This window comes from Tinamus guttatus, unplaced genomic scaffold (genome assembly GCF_059628265.1).
Source record: "Tinamus guttatus ecotype Peru unplaced genomic scaffold, ASM5962826v1 Tinamus_guttatus_pri_ptg000027l, whole genome shotgun sequence".
NCBI lineage: Eukaryota > Metazoa > Chordata > Aves > Tinamiformes > Tinamidae > Tinamus > Tinamus guttatus.
Window position 1 is genome coordinate 1,724,360 of NW_028288561.1, and position 20,404 is coordinate 1,744,763.

The 20,404-nt window shown below is 39.6% G+C and overlaps 1 protein-coding gene across 1 annotated transcript in view; it reads left to right on the forward strand.

Moving 5' to 3' along the window:
• BCAS1 (brain enriched myelin associated protein 1) overlaps window positions 1–20,404 on the forward strand; it is a 44,546-nt gene that overhangs the window by 16,431 nt on the left and 7,711 nt on the right. The window contains exons 6-10 of the mRNA XM_010223548.2: window positions 1,089–1,229; window positions 4,539–4,574; window positions 4,929–5,141; window positions 12,112–12,279; window positions 18,705–18,770. Of these exons, the coding sequence (XP_010221850.2) occupies window positions 1,089–1,229; window positions 4,539–4,574; window positions 4,929–5,141; window positions 12,112–12,279; window positions 18,705–18,770 (624 nt within the window). The remainder of the gene's footprint in view (window positions 1–1,088; window positions 1,230–4,538; window positions 4,575–4,928; window positions 5,142–12,111; window positions 12,280–18,704; window positions 18,771–20,404) is intronic.

Genomic DNA, 20,404 nt, shown 5'->3' on the forward strand with positions numbered 1-20,404 from the left:
ACTGGTAAATGTGGAGAGCTGAGTATTTGAAAAAAAATCCGAAGAACAAAATTTTGAGGAAGTATTGCAGTTTTCAAAGAAAATTAGAATGAAAATCTACATGGAATATTCTAGCAAAATGTTTCTTAACTTTTGCAAAGACTCCGAAGTATTTAATTACACCATCTTTACTTTCATTAGGGTAACTCAGTCAGCACTGAGCTGCATAGAGTCTGCTCCTGTCTTTAAAAATAGCCATTTTTTTCCCTGCACAGTCAATGTGTTCCTCTCTAGTTTATATTGCTTTGTAATGGATTTTTCAGTGTCATACCTAGGTTTTTAGAGATCCTGTTTCTAACTGCAGTGGGAGATGACTCCCAAAACCAAAGCCTTTTGCAGACATTTATGATGGGGAGCACAGAAAACACACTGCTTTCTAACCTAAGAGTGTTGGGATCAGCCTATCTTACTGTTTCTGATGCTTTTATTTCTAACATGTTCCATGAACACCAATGCAAATCTGTAATATTTTATGTAATGTGTATACAAGTATGTATAAATAATGAATGTATCATTAATATTCATATTGCCCCTTTCATAAATAATACATTGTAGAAAACACATTTTAAAGTCTCTGTAATACCACAATACAAATGAGAATAAAGATATTTTCAAGGATTTATACATCTGCCTAATTTAAACCCACAAATAGTCCCAAATTGAACTGGCTACTTGTGGATTTAAAACAAAACAAGCTTCAGGCTCTGAGGTGTAAATTAAACCCAATTTTAAACTTAAATTAACCTCAATTAAATTGGGGTTTCAATTTAATGAAGAAGCAGGGGGCAAATCCTGATCTAATTTTGAATCAACTGCATTGCCCTAGTGAAACACAAAGCATTTGTCAAATGCATATATTAAATTTTATTTTGCTACTCATCCCAAAGGAAAAAAAAAAGTAAAAAATGTGGAACAGAAATACAAATTTCTTATCCAGGACACAAAGGAAATATTTAACACAACATGCATGAGTATTTGAATGCTTTTCGTGAACAAAAGGATGTGAACTTGGTAACAAGTACTCAAGTGTGACTGATGTTGTACAAAAGGGCTCCAAAGTGGATAAAGGCCATGGTGGGCAACCCGCTCCGAAGACAGCTGCTGAATCCCAAACGAAGGGAGCCAAGAAAAAGAAGCCGGAGTCTCCCAAACTGGGGCACAGTACATTTAGCAAACTCTTTAGGCATAAGGTCTGTATGAAATTCTAGCACGAGCAGAATCCTGAGCAGTAACAGATGGCTCCTGTCACAGAATGAAGGATATTTGAAATCAGAATCTGGCCAACTGTTCAGCACTTTGCAAACTAATGGCATGAGCATTTCTGTAGACTGCATTATAAAAGCAGTATTTTTAAATGGGAAACGTTTCTATGTATACCATCTGTGAATCCAGGATTCTGAAAAATTCCTCTAAACTTGTTTTACGTACCTGCCATGTTACTACTACTAACTCTAACTAAACTTTAAAACTGGACCCTTTAAACTAACTGGACACTTTAAAAAGAAGAAAGGAGGTCCTGACAAACAATGAATTATGCAGACATGTATATTTACTTCAATTACAAGACAAGTTTGAGGGCTCAATTCAGCTATGGTTACGGCCACAAGATCCGCATTGACTTCACGTGGTCATGTGGTTAAAACTAGTGCTTTCCTGAACTTGCACTACGAATGGAAGAGAAGGTTGGAAATTTCCATCAGAAATACTGACTTTCCTCTGAAAATATAGCAAAGTAGTAATTATTCAATTCTGAATTTAGTTTGGAAGGAATTTTTTCTTTCATAGATAATTTAGAAGTTGAGAAAAACACACATTTCATGCAAACATTTTCTTATGAAAAAAGTCATTAAATACTTTTGATGAACTTTGGGTTCCAGGTTTTACATGAGCAGCAGCAGAGGACAATATAAGTAATGATGTTCTGTGGCTGGGAGCGAAGGAACAGCAGCTTTTTTTTAGCCTGAGGAATGTAGAAGCAGAGCCCCTTACACTGGGGGAGGAAAGTAATTAATATTTATTGCTCATTCAAAACACCCACACAGAAATTTTGGTGAGTAGGGGTCTTTATAATCAGGGATTATACTAGCAAGACAGAGGGAAGCTAAGATATTTTCAAAACAAAAGTTCTTTCCACTGTCTTCCTATATTTGAGATAAAAATGTCACCATATACCACTTCTAAAAAATAGTTTGATCATTTGAGGGATGAGCAGTTGGAAGAGGTGATTTTTCATCAGGCTAATTAATAGAATTTTATGTACTTTTCTTTGGGTCTAGAAAGCAAGCAATATCTCAAAGAAGAGCAAAAGCTCCGTGCTTTATAGCCAGATGCCGTGTCATGTAAAACTCTCGTTATTTTTGAACAGTGGCCTTTGTTGAAGTTTTTAACTTATTTACATAGCTTTCCCTTTCTAGATATAAAATGCAGACGCAACAGGTATATCATGTGTGATATATAATAGTAAAGGAGCTGGATTAAAATGCAGTTCACAGTTTGCCTGTACGGCGGACTAAAAGTGGAAATGCAAATGGGAGTGTTGATGTGCCAGGCAAGTCCTGAAGTTAGCACTTCTAGTAAGAAAAGGTGCAGTTCTAACAGCCTTCATCTGAAAGGCCCGGAATGTGCCAACTAGGTGGTTAGGCTGTGAATCACTTTATCTGAAGTTATCAGTATTTTAATTAAATCTATGTAGTCATATTCAAATTTAAGCACTTTACCATGTTGCTTCTTGGTATATTAAACCATTTGCTTAAGGAAACCATCAGAAATATTGTTTTTCAGTGTCCTGTGTTTTATATAAATACTAACTGTAAAATAACTGTACTAAAACTCATAATGTTGTTTTCAAGCAGCAACATAGTTCCTCCTATAAATCCACAAAATCAGCCTGATGCAGTGGGATTTGGCTGTTCAACCTTAAAGAATGAGTTTGGATGGAATTTGACCGCTGCGCCTCTGTGTATTTTATTACTTCCATTTATGTATGTTGTCTCACACTGCAGGCTGGTTTTGCACTATAACTCTACTGACTTAAGGGATTTTGATGGGAAAGAAAAGAGTTAATCAGTTATTTTCAGCTTATTACTGAAGTCAGCTCGTGGCATTACACTGCTTTGTACCACTTGCTCTGGATTTTGTCCAGGAGAGCTAACCACAAAGAAGTTCTTGGCTCCTGCAAAACAACTCTCACCTATTCTTTCAAGAAGTCTCCACGGAGTGTGGCAAGCTGCCTAAAGCCAGTGGTGCTCAAACTGCATTTACTTTGGTTTGCGGCTTGCTGCTCCTCTTTCCGTGTAACTCAGATACCTGCAGTATAACCTTGGCTGTAAGTTAGAGTCAATATATACTGATCGCTATCACTAGCTGGAAATGAGTTCAACCAACTAGACTTCCTATTTTTGATAAAATTAGAAGAAACACTTAAAGATGAAGAAACATGCAAAAAAATCCTATCCATCCAGAAGCATAGATTAAGTTTGGGAATTGGATAAAGAATCCTCAAGCACCCACAGAGCTGCTCTTTGCAGAGCGGCACCTCCTGCTTCAGCGCTACAAAACCAGGTCCTGGGCAGCCTTGCATCTCCTGGAGCATCTCCACCCAACGTGGGCCTTCTGGGCGACAGCACAAAACCAGGCTGTTGCCTTCTACCCTTGTTATGCTGCCAACTCGGAAGGCAACGGCCAACCTTCCACACGTGCATTTATCTTGATATTTGAGTGCAGACAATGCACTGAGCATTTGGCTGCAAGAACTGATAAACACTCAAGGATGTTTTTATTTTACTATGTGCTTGTTTATAACATGCAAAAAATATTAACTACAGCTAAATGCAGAAACTGAGACAAAAGCAGGCTGTAAGAGGGCCCAATACAGCCGCAAATCCATCCTGAGAAAACTGCTTGCATCAGGTCTGTAAAATGAAAGGGTCTCTTTAAAGAGGATAGCAAAGGGCAGCTACATTTGCTAACCTGCCCCGTAGCACACGTCGGCCCACACTTTGCTTTCCAAAATGCAAAGTTTCCCAATTTGAAGGGACACTTTAGCACGTCCGGGACTGGAATACAATTCTCTCAGTGGAAAAGACCTGGCTCACACTTGTTTGTGTGCACTGAGTGTTGCGTATGCAGATCCAGCTCAGAAAATTTCTGCCAATATCTTAAAACCCTGTGCAATGTCTTACCTGTGGAAAATAGAAATATATGGATGTTCTCAAGGAAAAATATGGGGAACTGTAAACACACCAGAGTGAGCACAAAGCAATTCAGGACAGGGCTCCAAGTATCTATGAGCAGAAGGACACAAGCTGACAATCCCTTTAGGTCAGGTAAAGTTAAAAGATCAGTTTCCATGGTTGCAGGAGCCAGGACTTTCTCAAACATTCACTAAAAATAAAATAACTTGTGACACAGGCCTGTATAAATTCCTCACCTGTACAATTATGAGGGCTGGTACTGCCAACAATGGACTTGTCTTTTTTTTTTTTTTTTTTTCCCTTCAGGCTGCAAAAGAGGCCCAGCAGACAACTAATACCAAAGTGAGTACGATGATTTATTTGTGTGATGAATGTAGTCGAAGTGTAATTACTCTCACTGTTCGTTTCAGTCTGAAAGACAGTGTTTTAATTTCATTATCTATTTATCATCTCTGTCGTGAAGGGTGGCTTGCTATTCGATTTGCTTCCTCTTTTCAAGACATTAGTTCATTCAAAAGGACAGGGCAGTGCAGCTCGTAAGGGGGCTGTGGTTAAATCCACCTCGCTGCTTTGGATGTCCTGTGCAGTCCAGTGTGGACTTACCCCTGGTGAACAGTGCTGGAACGTGCTCTGATTTTGTTGTTACTTGCGCATTTCCAGTGGTGCTGATGACATTGCCTATGGGTTTGTTTCTAGAGCCCCGAACAGCAGCCAGTTACCTCTGTAAAAGCAGAAAAAAACGCTCCATCCTCTCAAGAGCCTCAACCAACTAAACACAACGCAAAAGGCCCTGACCCCGCAGCCCAGCAGCCGGCGGCGGCGGGAGCAGCTCCCGAAGGCCCCAGGGAGCTGCCCAAGGAGAAGGCGGCGGCTGCGCCAACGCCTCTGAGCAAGCTGTTTCGGAAAAAGGTGCGTGGCGTCGTGGAGCCGCGGCGGGCGCTGGGGACGGGGCCCGCGCGCAGCCCACTGCCACACGCACACAGGGAGCAGCCGGGAGCGGGAACGGGAGCGCGGGGCCTCACCCGGCACGGCTAGCAAGGGCAGGCGGCTGCTCCGGAAAGTCCTACAAAACCATGGTCTTCTAAAGCTCTCCGGAGTATTTTTAAATGATATTACGGAAGAAGGGGTATTAGTGTCTGTGCAGTTCAACATAGGTGTTGAAAATCCCACAGATACCGTATTATTCCTTACCAAATTCTATCATTAATAAAACTGTAGCTGGATATAGTTTAGAGAGGTGAAGTTTCTGTGAGAACTGCGTCGTTTAGTTCTACATGTCTGAAAACCTGGGTTTTCCTGAGCCTATCTTTATTTGGTAAAAATAGATCTAAACAAGAATAGATCAGCCTTTAAGTTTGGGAACTGAGACTGACTGCTTGGGAAAACACATTTTTTGTTCAGGTTAAACAATGATTTTCTTTTAAAGTAAGACTAATTGGGAAAACAAGCTTCCTGTTTCCATTATGTTTTTGTGGTTTAGAAAGGCTTGTTCATTTCATTTGAGAGAAGAGCTGTATTGCACTTTTCCTGAATCACTTTATTTTGAATAACTGCTTTCCAGGGCTTCTGTTCGAGTTAAAATCCCAGAAATGAAAGACTTCCAAATAAGCAGATGCTGGCTGAGCATTAGCCTTGAGCTTCTTTCGCTGTGTTTGCTCTGCTGGGTAGAGATACTAGAGACACGCTTTGAGTACGTTACATGCTCTAGAAATCTAAAGCTTTTCGATGTTTACAAAGCAAACAATCATAATTTGCTGGCTTCATTTCACATCTAAGCTTGAAATAGCTGTTATTTGGAATATAATCTTCTGTGGAACTGGGTGAATCAAGTATTTATAATGACAGGAAACCTGTAAAGATGACGTAGAGTGAGATTTTTCACATAGTTACCATTGCTGCAGAAACATCCTCAAGTGTCTGAGTAATCCGGCTTATTTGAAAACTGAGATGGGATGTGAGCAGAACATCAGGATGAAAAAGAAAAAAGTTCCTTTGGCAAAGAGCCATAAGTATTCTAGGTGTAAAACTATAAGAGTAATGAAACTAGTCTGAGCTTCAGTGTTTTCTGAAGGAAAAAACAAGCAAAAAAAAAAACCATTCTCGCATAAAAATAGTGAAAATCATTCTTGAGCAGAAAGAGGTGGTAAGAAAATGTAATGAATCTGGAAAGGTTCTGGTAAGATTTTAAAATGTTATTTTGAACAAACATAGTAAATAGATATTTCACTATTCTCTATGATATAAATTCTATCTGCAGTGAATATGAGCTCCTATATATCATTTTGCATCTAAATTAAGTCTACATAACCACCCTATGTCTTTTTACCTTACAACAATCTTCACGGAAGTCCTGGGAACTCAAACACCTCAGGGTATAAACCTTTCACCAGGATTCTGTGCAGTTTGTTCTAACACTGGGCTTAATTTATTCTACATCATCATTAAAATAAAGAGGATTATCTCAGAGGATGGGAAGTGCTGTAGAGAACTCTCTATAACTCAGCGTAGACTTTATTTTGCACTGAAAATACTAGGAGTAAGTTAAATCATTTTACCCAAATAAACTAGATTATATGACTGCATGACTTCAAACTTTGCAATATGAGCATTTTGGCTTACTTTGAACTCCCTGCACCTGGAAGTATCCTGAGATAAAATGCTTTTATGAAATTTCTGGAGCAAACCTCTGCAGCAGAGAATTGAATTTTAAATATTTTAAATCAGGGAGCTACCTGCTTGAGTGTTGAATTCTTACCCATAAAAGACTGATGTTATTTTACAGGATTTTTTTTGACAGAGAAGAATATTATATTTCCTTTGATGAGAGACCTTGTTGACCCAGTCAGCTTGAGGCTAAAAAAATGAGGACAGATGTGAAAAAGTCCTTAAAGCACAGGGTGGACTCAGACTCAGCCTGGGCTGAGTTTTGTCTTTTTTTTATTTTTTTTTTCCCTGCAATGATTTTATCTTGCATTCTGACACCTTTAATGTACTGCTCTTTGCTAGGTTAGAGAGTCAAAGATAGCAACTGTTCTAAATAGGTGTGTAACTCACACTAATGTGCAGTTTTTCTTTTGAACTAGCAAGCAGCAACCACAACACTCAATAGATCTGCGATTCAGATCTAACTTCTCCCCTTTCAGGCAACTTCTCAAATATCTATCTTCTGACAAGGTTTCACTTCAAAGTATTGCTAATGAAGTGCCTGTCAACACATTGCAGTTAATGCTGCTGCTTTGACTAGAGATGAATAAGTATGTAAAGGAAGAAGCAAAAAAAGAAAAAAGGAAAAGAATTTCTATTCAGCTCCTCAGATGAAAACCACTTCAACTGCCTTTGTCCCATTTCCTGATCAGTCTGTCTAAGAATTTTCATAAAAGTGTTACTCAAACATTTGTCATACTAGCATTTTTTTTTAGCAAATACTAATATTTTTTAGAAAATACTGCTTAGCTATGCAACACATTTGTGTTGGAAAGCTGGTTCCAAGACCTTGTACATCTCTGATTAGGTACATGACACATCATCTATATCTGATCAAAGCATGCAAATAAATGAGGGAGGAAAGTCGTTCAGGGAGTATCATTTACACTCCTCTGTGACTCATCTTAAAAGCAGATATATTTTTTTAAAAAAAGAAAAAAAAACAGAAACAATTTTAAGCTGTTGCAATTTTGTTGCCATACAAATACACAAAATCACACATGTTTTACTAAGGGGAATTTGCACCCAGCAATGTGGCTGGCTGCTAAGAAAAGCAGAATGACACCTTTTATTGCTAAGCCTGCAAACATACTCTGCCATAGGAAAGAAGAGATAAGTATTCGGGTGGAGCAGGTGAGATAAATGTTAAAATTGCCCAGGACTTATCTAGTTCCTGAAGTATTTCACCTGCTGGCATCCTGGAAAAGCAGGAGGGAATGGCATTCTGGCTGTTTTTTGATGGAGAAATGGCCAGAAGAAGACCTGTATTTTGAGTCAGACAAACTAAAGTGGAGGAGAGCTCACAGCAGCGTTCTCCAGGACACAAATAAATTACATGCTCATGAGGATTTCCATGGTCAGAAACATGGACAAGCGAGTGATGTAGTAGCTGCTTCCAAAAACAAGGAGGGCTTGTAGGAACCAAATGAGGACCCAAAGTGGAAAGTAACTTTGCACTGTAGCTGTTTTAAGTAATCTAATTACTGAAAGAAAATCCAGGATATTATCACTAAGGGGTGGAAGAATACTTTCCAAACACAGCGAAACAAAGAGACTAGGAAAATACACTTATAAAACAAAATGAGGGAAGATATACTAAAATATTATTTTGAAAGAGAAAAAAAAAGAAAGTAGTTCTGTAATAGGAATAACAGAGGATAGAGTTCATCTTACTTCCTCAAATAAATGGTTCTTAAAATAGTATTCTGAGCTTGGCAAGGAATACATTTTTCCCCTAAAAAAAATAAAAGAAAGTTAAAATAAACAGCAGCTCTCTCTCTGGTGCATAATAGGAATGGCTTGCTGACTTAGGTAGAATTTATTGTAATTTGTGTCCAAATAAACTGGAGGCAGAATGTGGACATATGCAACTTATAGGTATAGGGATATAACTTATGGACAAGAGAACATGTATGTTGATAGAGCTGGACTGTTTGGAAATTAATATTATAAACAAATTGTAGTTTCTGCCTCATAGAACTAGTCATAAAATTTAACACGTTTTTTTTTGGTCCCCGGCAATGTAGAAAGGCAACTTATCCTGATTCTCCAGAGAAGTGTGTGCAACATCATTCCAAGCTTATTGAGAATTCCTCTTTGTCAGGCTTTTCCCATTCACCTTCCAGCTCCTCCCAAAATCATCTTTCAATTTCTCTGGAATGCATAAAAAGAAATCCTTCTTCTAGTTCTCTAAGGGAAGCAGGATGATGAAAATAAAACCTCTGTTCTCTAAAAACCTGTCAGAAAAAAAATGCTCTTTTTTGGAAGGAGGAGGCTCCTGGCTTTTGAAAAAAATATGCAGAGCTTCCCTGTGTGTCTCTGCATGTGCAACATGCCACCTTCTTGTATCATTGGCCTCCAACAGACTGCCGTGTCAGTCAGCCTTCTCTGAAGAATGCCGGGGTGTCTTAGAGTTTCATTTTGTCCCAGCATGTCTGAATAGCTTGTTCAGACTACATGAAAGTAGCGGAACCTCCAGATTTGGAGATACTCAAAATATGTTTTAGGCTTTTATTGGAAATATAATTTAAGTTTTCAATAGGATCCAGCAAGAAATATATTTTTAAAAGTTGCTGATTATTCTAAACAAATGAGACACTCTGAGTAGGTGACTATCACTTTGCTCTTTTTTTTTTTTTTTTTAATAGTGCATGTTGGTATTTGGCATTTCTCCCCAGGATAAATTTGCTCTCAGCAGTGCCACTAAGGCCAGTGCAAAGACGTGGCTTGAGACCAAAGTCATTTGCGAGCCCAGCTGTAACCGGGGTGCTCCCTTGCTGCCCTGTGGAGCCCCGTGAATCACTGCCCTCGAGCAAATAAAGGGTGAATTGACTATATGTATGGGTGAATGAGGCAGAAATATAGATTGAAATTATTGTGGATTGATCATCTCAGAAATGTTCATAAATATAAATTAAATCTACAATTCCATGGGAAGGGAGCTGTGACACAGTCATCTCAAGCAGCAGGGGGCAGGGCATATTTATTCCCTCATTGTTTTTCTTTTCCTCCCCAAATCCCTGTTCATTTCACCCACAAAAGAAAAGGATTAAAGAACAGAATTGAATCTTTAGAAGCCCCACATCTTACATGTAGTGTGCAGTCCTGGTCCCTTCCACTCCTAATATAGGAACTAAACATAGAACTGAAAGGTATAGTAACAAGAGAAAACCACATTAAGGTACTGAATGGCTTCTGCATGAAGAACAGCTAGATAAATTAAGGCTTTCTGGCCTAGAAAAAGAGCTGTTGGAAGGGAAGATGACAGGGATTTAGAGTGACTCCTGTCCCGTAGACAGGTGAGCGGGAAAGATCTGTCACTGTTCCTCAGAATGGAAGCAGTAGAAAGAATCAAGTGGAAGTATCTGATGACAAAGTAAATTTCAAGGAAAAAAACAAAACAAAAAAACCCACTCCCACGCTTTAGCTGTGGAGTTAATTGCCACAGGATGCTGCTGGGTATCATTTCTGTAGGAAACCCCCACCAAGGGCTATTTAACCACAGATACTATGGAGGAATCACTGAGTTGAAGCTATCTGGAAAAGCCTATGAGAGCAGTGTTACTGCACTTGCACTGCAGGACACATGCAGAATATGGCACTACAATAAATCTTCAGTCTTACCCTGTAAATTGTTCTCATGTTCTTCATGTGGGCAGAATTAATTTTGTCAAAATAATCATGAATGCATCAAAAGTGAGTTCCTGCAAGTGTGTGTCAAGTTTGTGAAATATAAATATTGTGTGATCTATTTACAGCAGTTCTCTTCTACAGTTACCATAGGATATATTTGTTACTGTGCAATATATTTAAGGAGCCTGTTTCTGAAATGCCAATACCTAGGGTAACTGCTTCCATTTGATTCACTATCGAAGGCTGAGAGTGTAACTGACCCAGGTTTATAACGTACTGCACCTTTCTGCACTTGTCTGCAAAATGAAAAAGGGCTTGTTTCAGGTGCAATTACTTGGCTATTAGCATGATAATAGCTCGTTCTTTACAGGAGGAAGGAAGATGCTTGTCTGTGTAGCTGCAGTGGGATGGGAATTATTTAGGGATTCCTGAAGACACAGAAGGAAGTGTTATATACCAGGGCATTTATAAAAAGCAGGACAGGCAGCTAAGGAAATGTATGTTTAGCCTCCAGGCCAGCTCTGCCACTAAGCCCACTAGAGCAGATATGTGCCCCGGTCCGTGTGTTCTGCACTGTGCAATTTCTCTTGTTCCCTTGAATACACTGAGCACTCCCAGGATAGCCTTGAGAAGGCTGTGGAATGGAGGCATGCAGAAGATTAATAAATACATCTTATGGGGACCCATATTTCAGAGGAATTTATAAGCTGCATGCTTCTGGTTGAAGTCCTGTTCTAATAGGGGGAACTTTTCAGTAATCCACAAAAGCTCAGTGGGACCCAAACTCTTTCTATAAGGACAAAGTTGCTGAGTTCTCTGTAGGTTTTCTTGAACTCAAATGGGGGTCAAGACTATGCAGGAGAGTCTCTGTGACCCATGAGATTAGGTGAGGAAATAGATGAGCCGCTTAACTCCCCTGTGCCTCGAGAAGTCATTTATATCTTTGCAAGTGGAAAAGGACCCGAGCTGTGGCCGTGATCCTTTGCTTCTATATTTCATTCTTGAAGAAGGATGCTAAACAGGGCTTTAACCATTAATAATGTCTGAAGTGTTGTAGATTTTCTTTTTAATTACTTAATACAATGCGTGCTCTAATGGGCAAACTCCTGGGTTTGATCTTTCTTTCACTCTTGCTGGTTTTACCTGGCTCATAACAGCCTAAGTCTTGATGAGTTCATTTCGGTTTTGCTTTAAACTGTAACCAAAGAGAAATGATAGTGTTTGGGAACTGGTGCCACAATTCAAGAAAGCCCTTAAATAAGTGTTTTCAAAAAATCGGACTTGTACTTGTCATATATTTCCTTGAATTGTGATGAACAGAGTTCCTTAAGAACCTGTACAGCTGCAGTGAAGTCTTGAGGGAATCCTGCCATACCATATTCATTCCTCGTGTTCCAACCCACTGCATTTCTGACATACTGTGATTGTTAATTTATTTAAAAAAAAAAAAAAAGAGAGAGAGAGAGAAAGAAAAAGGAAAACTTACTGATTAAGTCTGATTTTTTTTTTCTGCATTCTTAATATTTGCCAAAAATAACCCCAGAGCCCATCGGATGAAGCAGAGATTGTAAGCAATGAAAAAGCAGAGGTGTCTTTAGAAGCAGTGGCTCCTGCTAAAGAGGAAAACAAAAGCCCAGAAGCTTCAGAAGTGAAACCTAGAAGAGAAGAAATCAAAACCCCCAAAGCAAACCTGAGGAAATTTTTTAAACTGGTAAGCGGGGCATTGTGAATGTCGGTGTTTCAGTGACGAGTTTGGGGGTGGTAACCGTGGAAAAGCTTTGGGACCGCAGCGGGGTGTGTGCATGAGCGCGGCGGGACAGCCCGGCAGCCCCGCGGCCCCGCTCGGGCACCTCCCGCCGCCCACGGGGCCGGTCCCCGCGCCCTGCCCGGCCCATTCCGTGTTCTGCATCTCCCTCTCGTGGCTCTTCCAGGGACACTCATGGGGCTGCCGCAGCTCCCAGGGCCAGCCCAGGAGGCTTTTAATCAGCCGCAGTGGCCCTGCTCTTTTTCTGCTCTCCAGGTATCTGTATCTGCTGTAATTTCCTCCAAAGAATCTAGAAAGGTGGCCAAGAAAGGACATAATCCAAGGCTAGAACTAACGCCACTCTATTTAAAAGTGTCTGTCACAGCTCTAAGGGTTTATATAACAATGTATCTTAGTCTGGCAGGTTTGCAAAGGAGTCCGAAAAAGATTTTTCTTTTTACTCGGTGCTGTTTTAGGCAGCTACGTGATGTTCGGGCACAGTAAAATGTGCACATTAAACTATGACAGCCCGTCCCCTCTCACGCTGCAGAGCAGGTCGGCCGCGTGGCCTGCACCCTGCAGGCACCTGCGCGTGCAGCTGAGGGCAGCCACTGGGCGACCCCCAAATCCTCATTTTTATTTTTTCCTGCTTCCAGAAGTTTGTACTGTGGCTTTTACTCTTTTAGGTTTTTAGTAGCCTCAGCACAATACACGATAAAAGCATTTTTGGGTTTTTTTTCTCCTCAAAATTAATTTACCACACAGACATTCTGGTGTATCTGAGGATCTAACCTAATTCTTTTTTTAGATCAGCCGAAAAACTGTGAATCCTACAGGCCTTTAATTCCAAAGGGCACTTAGTAAAATTAGTATGTTTGGAAAGTCTGAACTTTATTCTTAAATCCCTGTTTTTTGCAAGGGGCCATAGAGGTTTGTCCCCCATACGTGTTAGGAATGCAGAGTATGAATCAGGCGTAATATGTATCAAATACAAAAGTCTGAGACAACCACAACTTCAAATCAAAAAGGAAAAAAAAAAAAAAGGCAGTGATTAAAAATAGAAGCTGTGTTCCACACCCATCTTAGTCATGGTGGAAAAAACACCAAAAGGAGCCAAACTAGAGAGCTGTGTTACAAAGCGGCAGCTCAAACACTCTCCTAAGCAGAGCAGGGGCTTAGTCTAGATTTGGCCAAAAAGACGGAACTAGAAGACAGACAAACACTCACCCACTGTATTAACTGTACGACCTGTCTTGCAGCTTTATGGATCCTTTTGTGATGATTTACTCTATGTTTGACTCCAAACAGATGCTAATTATTTTAATATATCTATTAAAATACAATAACTTTGGGATTGCTGTCCTGCTGCACAGAGTCCTGGCTATGTAGCTGTCACAGAGCTCTGTGCTCTCTCACTGGTCTCACTTACTTTTGCTATTTCTGATTCCTAGGGCAGGTGGAAGGATTGTAACCACTCCTAAACAACCAGCCTCTCTTAAGCTTCTGAACTAATTATTACACCTGCTGCAAATGCATGAAATATTTATGAGTTCAAAGTATCTGCTGGCTTCTCCATTTAAAAGCCTCATCTCCCTTCGCAAAGTCTTGATTTTCTTACAAGAAACTATATAGGGAAAACAGGACAAAGTTCCAGCGCAGTGGGGAGAACAGCTGGGATGAGGCGTGTAGAGAGAAGCTCATCAGGGCCCCCTCTGCCCAGAATAGCTCGGTTGCCAGACTGGCCTGGAAGGTATAATTTCCACTCAGAAATGGTCTGTCTGCACTGTACTTTTCTCTTGAGGTCTGGCAAGCCTTCAGTAATAGCCATAAACCGAAGGCATTCCTGAGCCAGCTTCTAAATAACTGGCTCACGTCCTGGTAGCTGTGTAATTGTGGCACCACAGAGCTCAGAGCAGATTCATTTCCACTTTTTTGTGGGCTGCCATTTGCAACTTCTCCAATCTTCATGCTAATGCCATTACTCTGCTATTCATACTAATGATAGTTAATCAAAAACTAACTCAAACACCTGAGACTTTACGCTGCACTTCTGACTACAGAGATGGAGGAACACAGCAAGATGCCTGGCACTTGACCAGGCCCCTACACTTCCTGCATGAGAAAATGACTTAACATGTTTGCATCTCTTTAGCACATCTACATCTTTCCCTTGCAAAACTAGACAAGCCTCCAGCAGTGCCTGAATGTACCTTCTGCTACAGCATCTTACACAGGTGGTTACTGTGCCGGGGGGCTTCTAGGGGAGCGAGCAGTGTCTTGAAGAGCCAGCAGGACCTGTACGCAAGGTCCATCCGTGTGGTGCAGGTCACTGGTGTGTCTGGCAGGAGCACTGCTGGCTTTTTGCAGATGGAACCAGTGAGCAATGATAAGATCTTAACAAGCACAAGTGCTTTAGGTCTCTGGGACAACTTGTCAGTGGGACAGAATTTGCTGGACTTCCTTAGTAAAACTCAGGCTCCTGTTTGGTGATATATTTTGTTGTTCAGTCTCTAATCTAGCAATAGATTGACTATGGCTCTAGTTGTTGAAAGCGTTCGACTTTATTTTAAATTAATATGGTCATCTACTGTGTTTCCCTTCTGCTTGCGGAAGATGATCTGAAGGTTTCTTACTCTATAAATTCCTGAAAAGACGGGAGACATTTGCACCTGACTTTCTTTGATATCAGACTAGCTCCGTAAGCCAGGACGTTAAATGTGTCCTTTCATACCTCCACATAACTGAATAAGCAGATAGAGAAGCGGGGGAAAAAGGCAAGCAAAAAACCATTGAAGAAAATACTTTTTATGCTGTGCATAGCACACTGGTATTCTGTGCTAGCCAGTGTTTTAGTATGATAAAAAAAAAGAGTATAAGGATATAAGGATTGTCATTTTTTTCATATTCAGAAAATCCAGTTCATATTGAGAAAATCCACAGTTCTATTATACTTACAAACAATTGAGATGCCTACAAAAAGATAGCTTATCTTCTTAAGAGTCGAGACTCAGATTCAGAAAATAAAGTTTAATTTTACTTCACAGTCACAGTCTGCTGCCCAAGCAGGCAAGTCAGTTATTCTCTGTGTGCCTTGTCTGGGGACTGGAAGTCTACTTAAGTTAAAAAAAAAACAAACAAACAAGCCAGTGTGATGGAAATATGTGTGCTTAATATTTGGTTATCAACCAAGATAGAAAGGTTATTACCTAGCCCATAGAGCCCTCTCCTCCAGAGGGCCCTGGAGAAGCTGTTTTTGCCTGTGCCTGGCGGGAGGTGCCCAGCGCTACCTGCGTTGTCATCAGCACCCCGAGGGATAGGCACAAAGTTGGAATTGTTGCATGTTCTCCGTGAAGCTGAAGAGAAAGGAGATTTGTTCGTGGTGGATGTCAAGGAAAACTACGAAGTCTCAGTAGGACAATCTACTTTATGCAGACTTAATGTCACAAATACTTTTCCCCAGACAAAACACCCCTTCTGTAATTCTCCAACACTGCTCATCTTCCTAACCTTGATTATTCTCCAGAACAGAAAGCATAGACAGCAAACTACCTGCTGTTCCCCTGCTGGGTTAAACTGCTTCATCTATTTAGATTATTTCTCTGTGCTCAAGGAATCTTTAAATCATCAGTTCACCATGGAGAAAGAAACATTTAGGAAAAGTGATAAAATCTACTCAGACACTACATCACAGACCCCTAGCAATTAGATATGTCCATAGCACTTTGATTAATGCTGTTGATGTAGGATAACTGTTCCTAAAACTTGGAGTATTTATTTTCTCTGGAAGAGGCAGGGTGCATGTCCTGGGCTGCCTGCTGACTTGCTCAGTATAGAGGTCTGTTCTTAACTGGTATGAAGTGTTTGCAATTGCAAGAGTTACAAATGTCATCGCCGAGACTGAAATGAAAAAGGGAAATAATGGGAAGTCATAAGGCACTAGTTTAAAGGCCTGTGATTCAATGAGAGATGAAGAAATATCAGCACTATTTTATCTAACTAGGCCGCACCTTATATATGAATATGAAATGCTGTGCTGCCACTTGAACATGTCACTCAGGCCTCATTAATCAAAATCACCTAGCTATCTTATTTATATACAGGGTGAGACACAACCAACCTGATGCAAGTATCTTAATAGAAACAGCTGTACCTGAACCAGTCACACGAGGCTCCCTTTAAGGCTACGAGTAAACATGTTTAAGGATCAAAAGAGTAAATATCTAGAACTGGTCAGATGATCTGAATCGAGAAAGTTCCTGTTTTTCTTCACAGAATATAAATAGAGATGTGAAATTGGATAAGTCAGTTGCCTCTATTTTGAAATATTTTGTAGACATGTTAAAAGCACAAAATGGCATTATTTAACTACCATGAGCAGAAATACTAAGCTTAAACTGAGGTTCATACCTTTGTCTTCAACCAAGAAACTGACCAACATCACAGATGGTCTGAAATGGCTCTGCTCTCTGCAAATAAAATGTCCAGTTTTAGTATTAATGACAACACTTCCAAACTCAGTAAGTCATTCTGGAATTACAATGAACTCTAGTTCCTAATTAAGTGCCTGCAGTTGTACGAATTATTCTGCATCAGCTATGCTGCCCCCCTGCCTCACATAAATAAACTTTTACAAGAGGATTAGCTTCCTGATTCAAGAATAATTATTTTATGTTGTCCCACTTTATTTCCCCTTATTATTCACAGAAATGTAGCAAGCCTGACCCCACCCTTCTCCATGTAAAGATATGCTGATCCACCCCTATTGCCACAGAAAGCAGAAAACACTGTCAGGAACTGAGCAGGAGCAATCCTAAATGATCAAAGAAGCTGGCAGTGCTCCTGAGCCAAACCTCTATAATCATTAGATAAAAGTTGCACTGAAAGCAATGGGGAACTTTGTCTCAGTAAGGTCCTCAAAGCCTTTGCTCTTCTGTGCTGTTCTGGTGAAAATTCAGAGCAATTTTTAGAAGGTGGCTGAAAGCTGATTTTTTTTTTTTTAAGGTAGCAAACTGGTTGCTCTTATAGCATAAACTTTGTTGACATCATTACAGTTCTCTGAAGGCATTTAAATAGAAAGACAAGCTAGATCTTATCACAGAACATCTTCATACATACATACAAGGAGCTACTAGTGTGCAGTGTTGAGACAGACCGCACGGTGCTTCCTCTCCTCCATTTCTACAGCCTCTCACACAGATAAAACCTCTTATGAGCATATAAGCGTGCAAGGGGCTGAGAAAGACAAATTACAGAAGATTTTTTTTCTCAAAAAATGAATTGTCACAGCGTCGTTCAGTTTTTTATCATACTACTATGCATTGATTTTCCATGGTTTTATAGGAAAATCAGATGCTAAAACATATCCTTGTAGTCCCTAGGATCAAGCTGATAATGCTATGCTGCAAGTAACAAATCGACGAGCTGCAGAAAACCACAAATCCGCCTGGTCTATCTTTAGAGCAAAAGTCACATCCTTTCATTGTTTTCATTGAACTTACACTATGAAAAATGACATTTAAATTCAGGCACCTTGAAATTCTGGAGTTTATTTTGTACTTTACTGCTCTGTGGCTTAACTGATACTCAGGCAAATACCATGTTGAACACTTTTAAATTAAACACGCACCCACCATCAGTTTTGTTTGTTTTATATTACTAATCATAACCAAAGTCCAATCTAATTGTCACAGATCTTGTAATATTCACTCATTGAGCCAGCTCTGTCAAAGGGGTTGCTGTTATTTTTAAGGTACATATAGGGGATCATATCTTAAAAACATATTTCAGAGGTAAGGTTTGCTTTGAACGACCTGTCTGGGCTGTAGCCTTGGGGTCTGCTCTGATCCCTGATCCTGGGAATAGCGGGATCAGGCAGAGCTGCTGCCCTCCTGCACGGAAGGGAGAAGGAACAAAGCGGCAAGTGGAAACTAGGGAAAATGGTTGTTAATGACAAAATACAAAATATGTCTATGAAATAGGCTTTAATTATTCCCTATATGGGTCGAATAAAAAGGAAGTCCCAGCTAGATCCTGTAAGATAGGGCTGTCTCCCAATCGCAAGCAGAAGCTCTCTTCTCAAAAGAAAGCGTTGCCAGCGCTGTCTGGTTTATCAGTTGACATGATCTCTGGTCCACCCCATTCACATTTCTCAAGCTTAAATGGAAAAATCACCTTCAAAAAGACAGTCATGTCACATAGGAGGGAGCTGGCACAAATCTGAGAGATGTGGGTATTTCAAAAATGTCAGTAGATACTCTGAAATGTCTGATTCTGTTCTAGTGCTGTAGATAAATTGAACCTTGCATTGTTTGATTCATGTGCTTTTTTTCATATTGAGTTTGTATTTAAACCAAGAACCTAGTTAGAAGCCCTATAATCCTTTGTTATTTTAGTCAGTCAAGGGTGATGGAGGGACTTCCAAATCAGAAGAGGTAAATGGTCCAAACCCCAATCACCAAGTAAGTGCCTGAATTTTTTTCGTTGTTTGGTGATGGGCTCCTGTCACCTCCTTCCATACAACTCCCAGCTTTGGCAATGTAACACTCACTGCCAGGAAGGTGATGCATGCCAAGTTTCATGTATTTATCTATTTCTTTATTTTGCTTACTTATCTGTTTATTTTACCTACGCATCTTATTAAACATGATTTTGAAGAGTCACTGTCAGATTAAAAATCATGCTTTTTTTCCAAGTGCTCTCCTTCTATTAAAATATAATTGTTTTATGCTCAGTTTTGTTTCTCTTCCTATTGCTTTACTTTCTGCACAATCCTTTGCTTAGGCAGTGAAACTAATTACAAACATCTAGAATAAGTTTTATTTTGTAGATTTATGTTTGTCTGCTAAGATCAGAATTTGGAACTGTATGGAAGAATATTGGAAGTGACAATGAAAACTTTTCACTGAAATTTAACAAAAAAGAATTATTTTTCTTATTCCTTGTTCTGTGATTCTTTTAATTTTTGTTCATAAAATTTGAACCAAAACTTCAGTGATCTTTATGTTACATTCTTTATAGCTTTCAAAATACTTGAGAAAATCAAATTTTCTTTGGAAATGCAAATACTGTTCTGTTTTCTGAGTGAAACCCCCATGAGCTACAAGTCAAGCTATTCAGCACAATTAACACCACCATTTTTTTTTAGACTAAGTAGCGAGCAGTTTCTTTCCATTTTTTAAACCAACTTGCAAGTCTTCCTTCTTCTCTTACTTACACTGTTATGAGTTAGCACAATTTTGCTTTATAAAACAGTTCAGGAGAAGGATGTATCTGTTTCAGTGACTTTTTTTTTAAAGTTTGCATTAAACAATCTCTTTAAATATTCCTTAAATTCCTCTGTGCTGCTTCTGAATGCTGTGATTCTTGTTCACGTTTCATTGCTGCCATTACTGCCATTCTTCATGCATTAGAACATTGATCCAAAGTCCACTGAAATTTATGTGCTCGCTCTTTTGCGTTTAGAAAGGAGCCTTGGATTAAGGCCTCCTGTAACATGACAGGGAAAAATACTATCCCGTTAATCTTTTATTATTTTTTTTTTCAGTAGCACTGTTAATGCCAAGAGTTAAAGCAATCTGTCAGGTGCAGATCAACCTTTAGAATACGAAACATTAACATGTTTCATTATTCATAGCTTTCACTTTGTATTTCCTGAGCTGCTCCCATCAATATAAAATATGCCAATTTCCTGCCTTTCAAGGTTAATATGAAACACCTCAAAGGGATTATCTGATTTTTTTTTATGTTATTTTGCCAGGAAAATGTATTATGAATATTTTTAAAGTGTTTTGTTTGACTAACATCAAAGACCCAAAACTGTTCTTAGAGATAGTCCTGTTGCATCCAGTTTGAATTTGCCAGCAGTACCAGAACTCCCAGGCACCTGTACAATCCAACTCGTGGGGTAAGGCAGATGCTGCTCTAATTTTTCACCCACAAAGTAAACCCACAGATTCCACAGTGTTAATACAGGATAGAAGTCATTCTGGCACCTTTGAACGCAGACATATCCAGTCTTATGGGTGTATTTTGAGCAATGTGGTTACTGCTGAATCGAATGTACACATCTGCAAGTGCACCGAAGGGAAACATT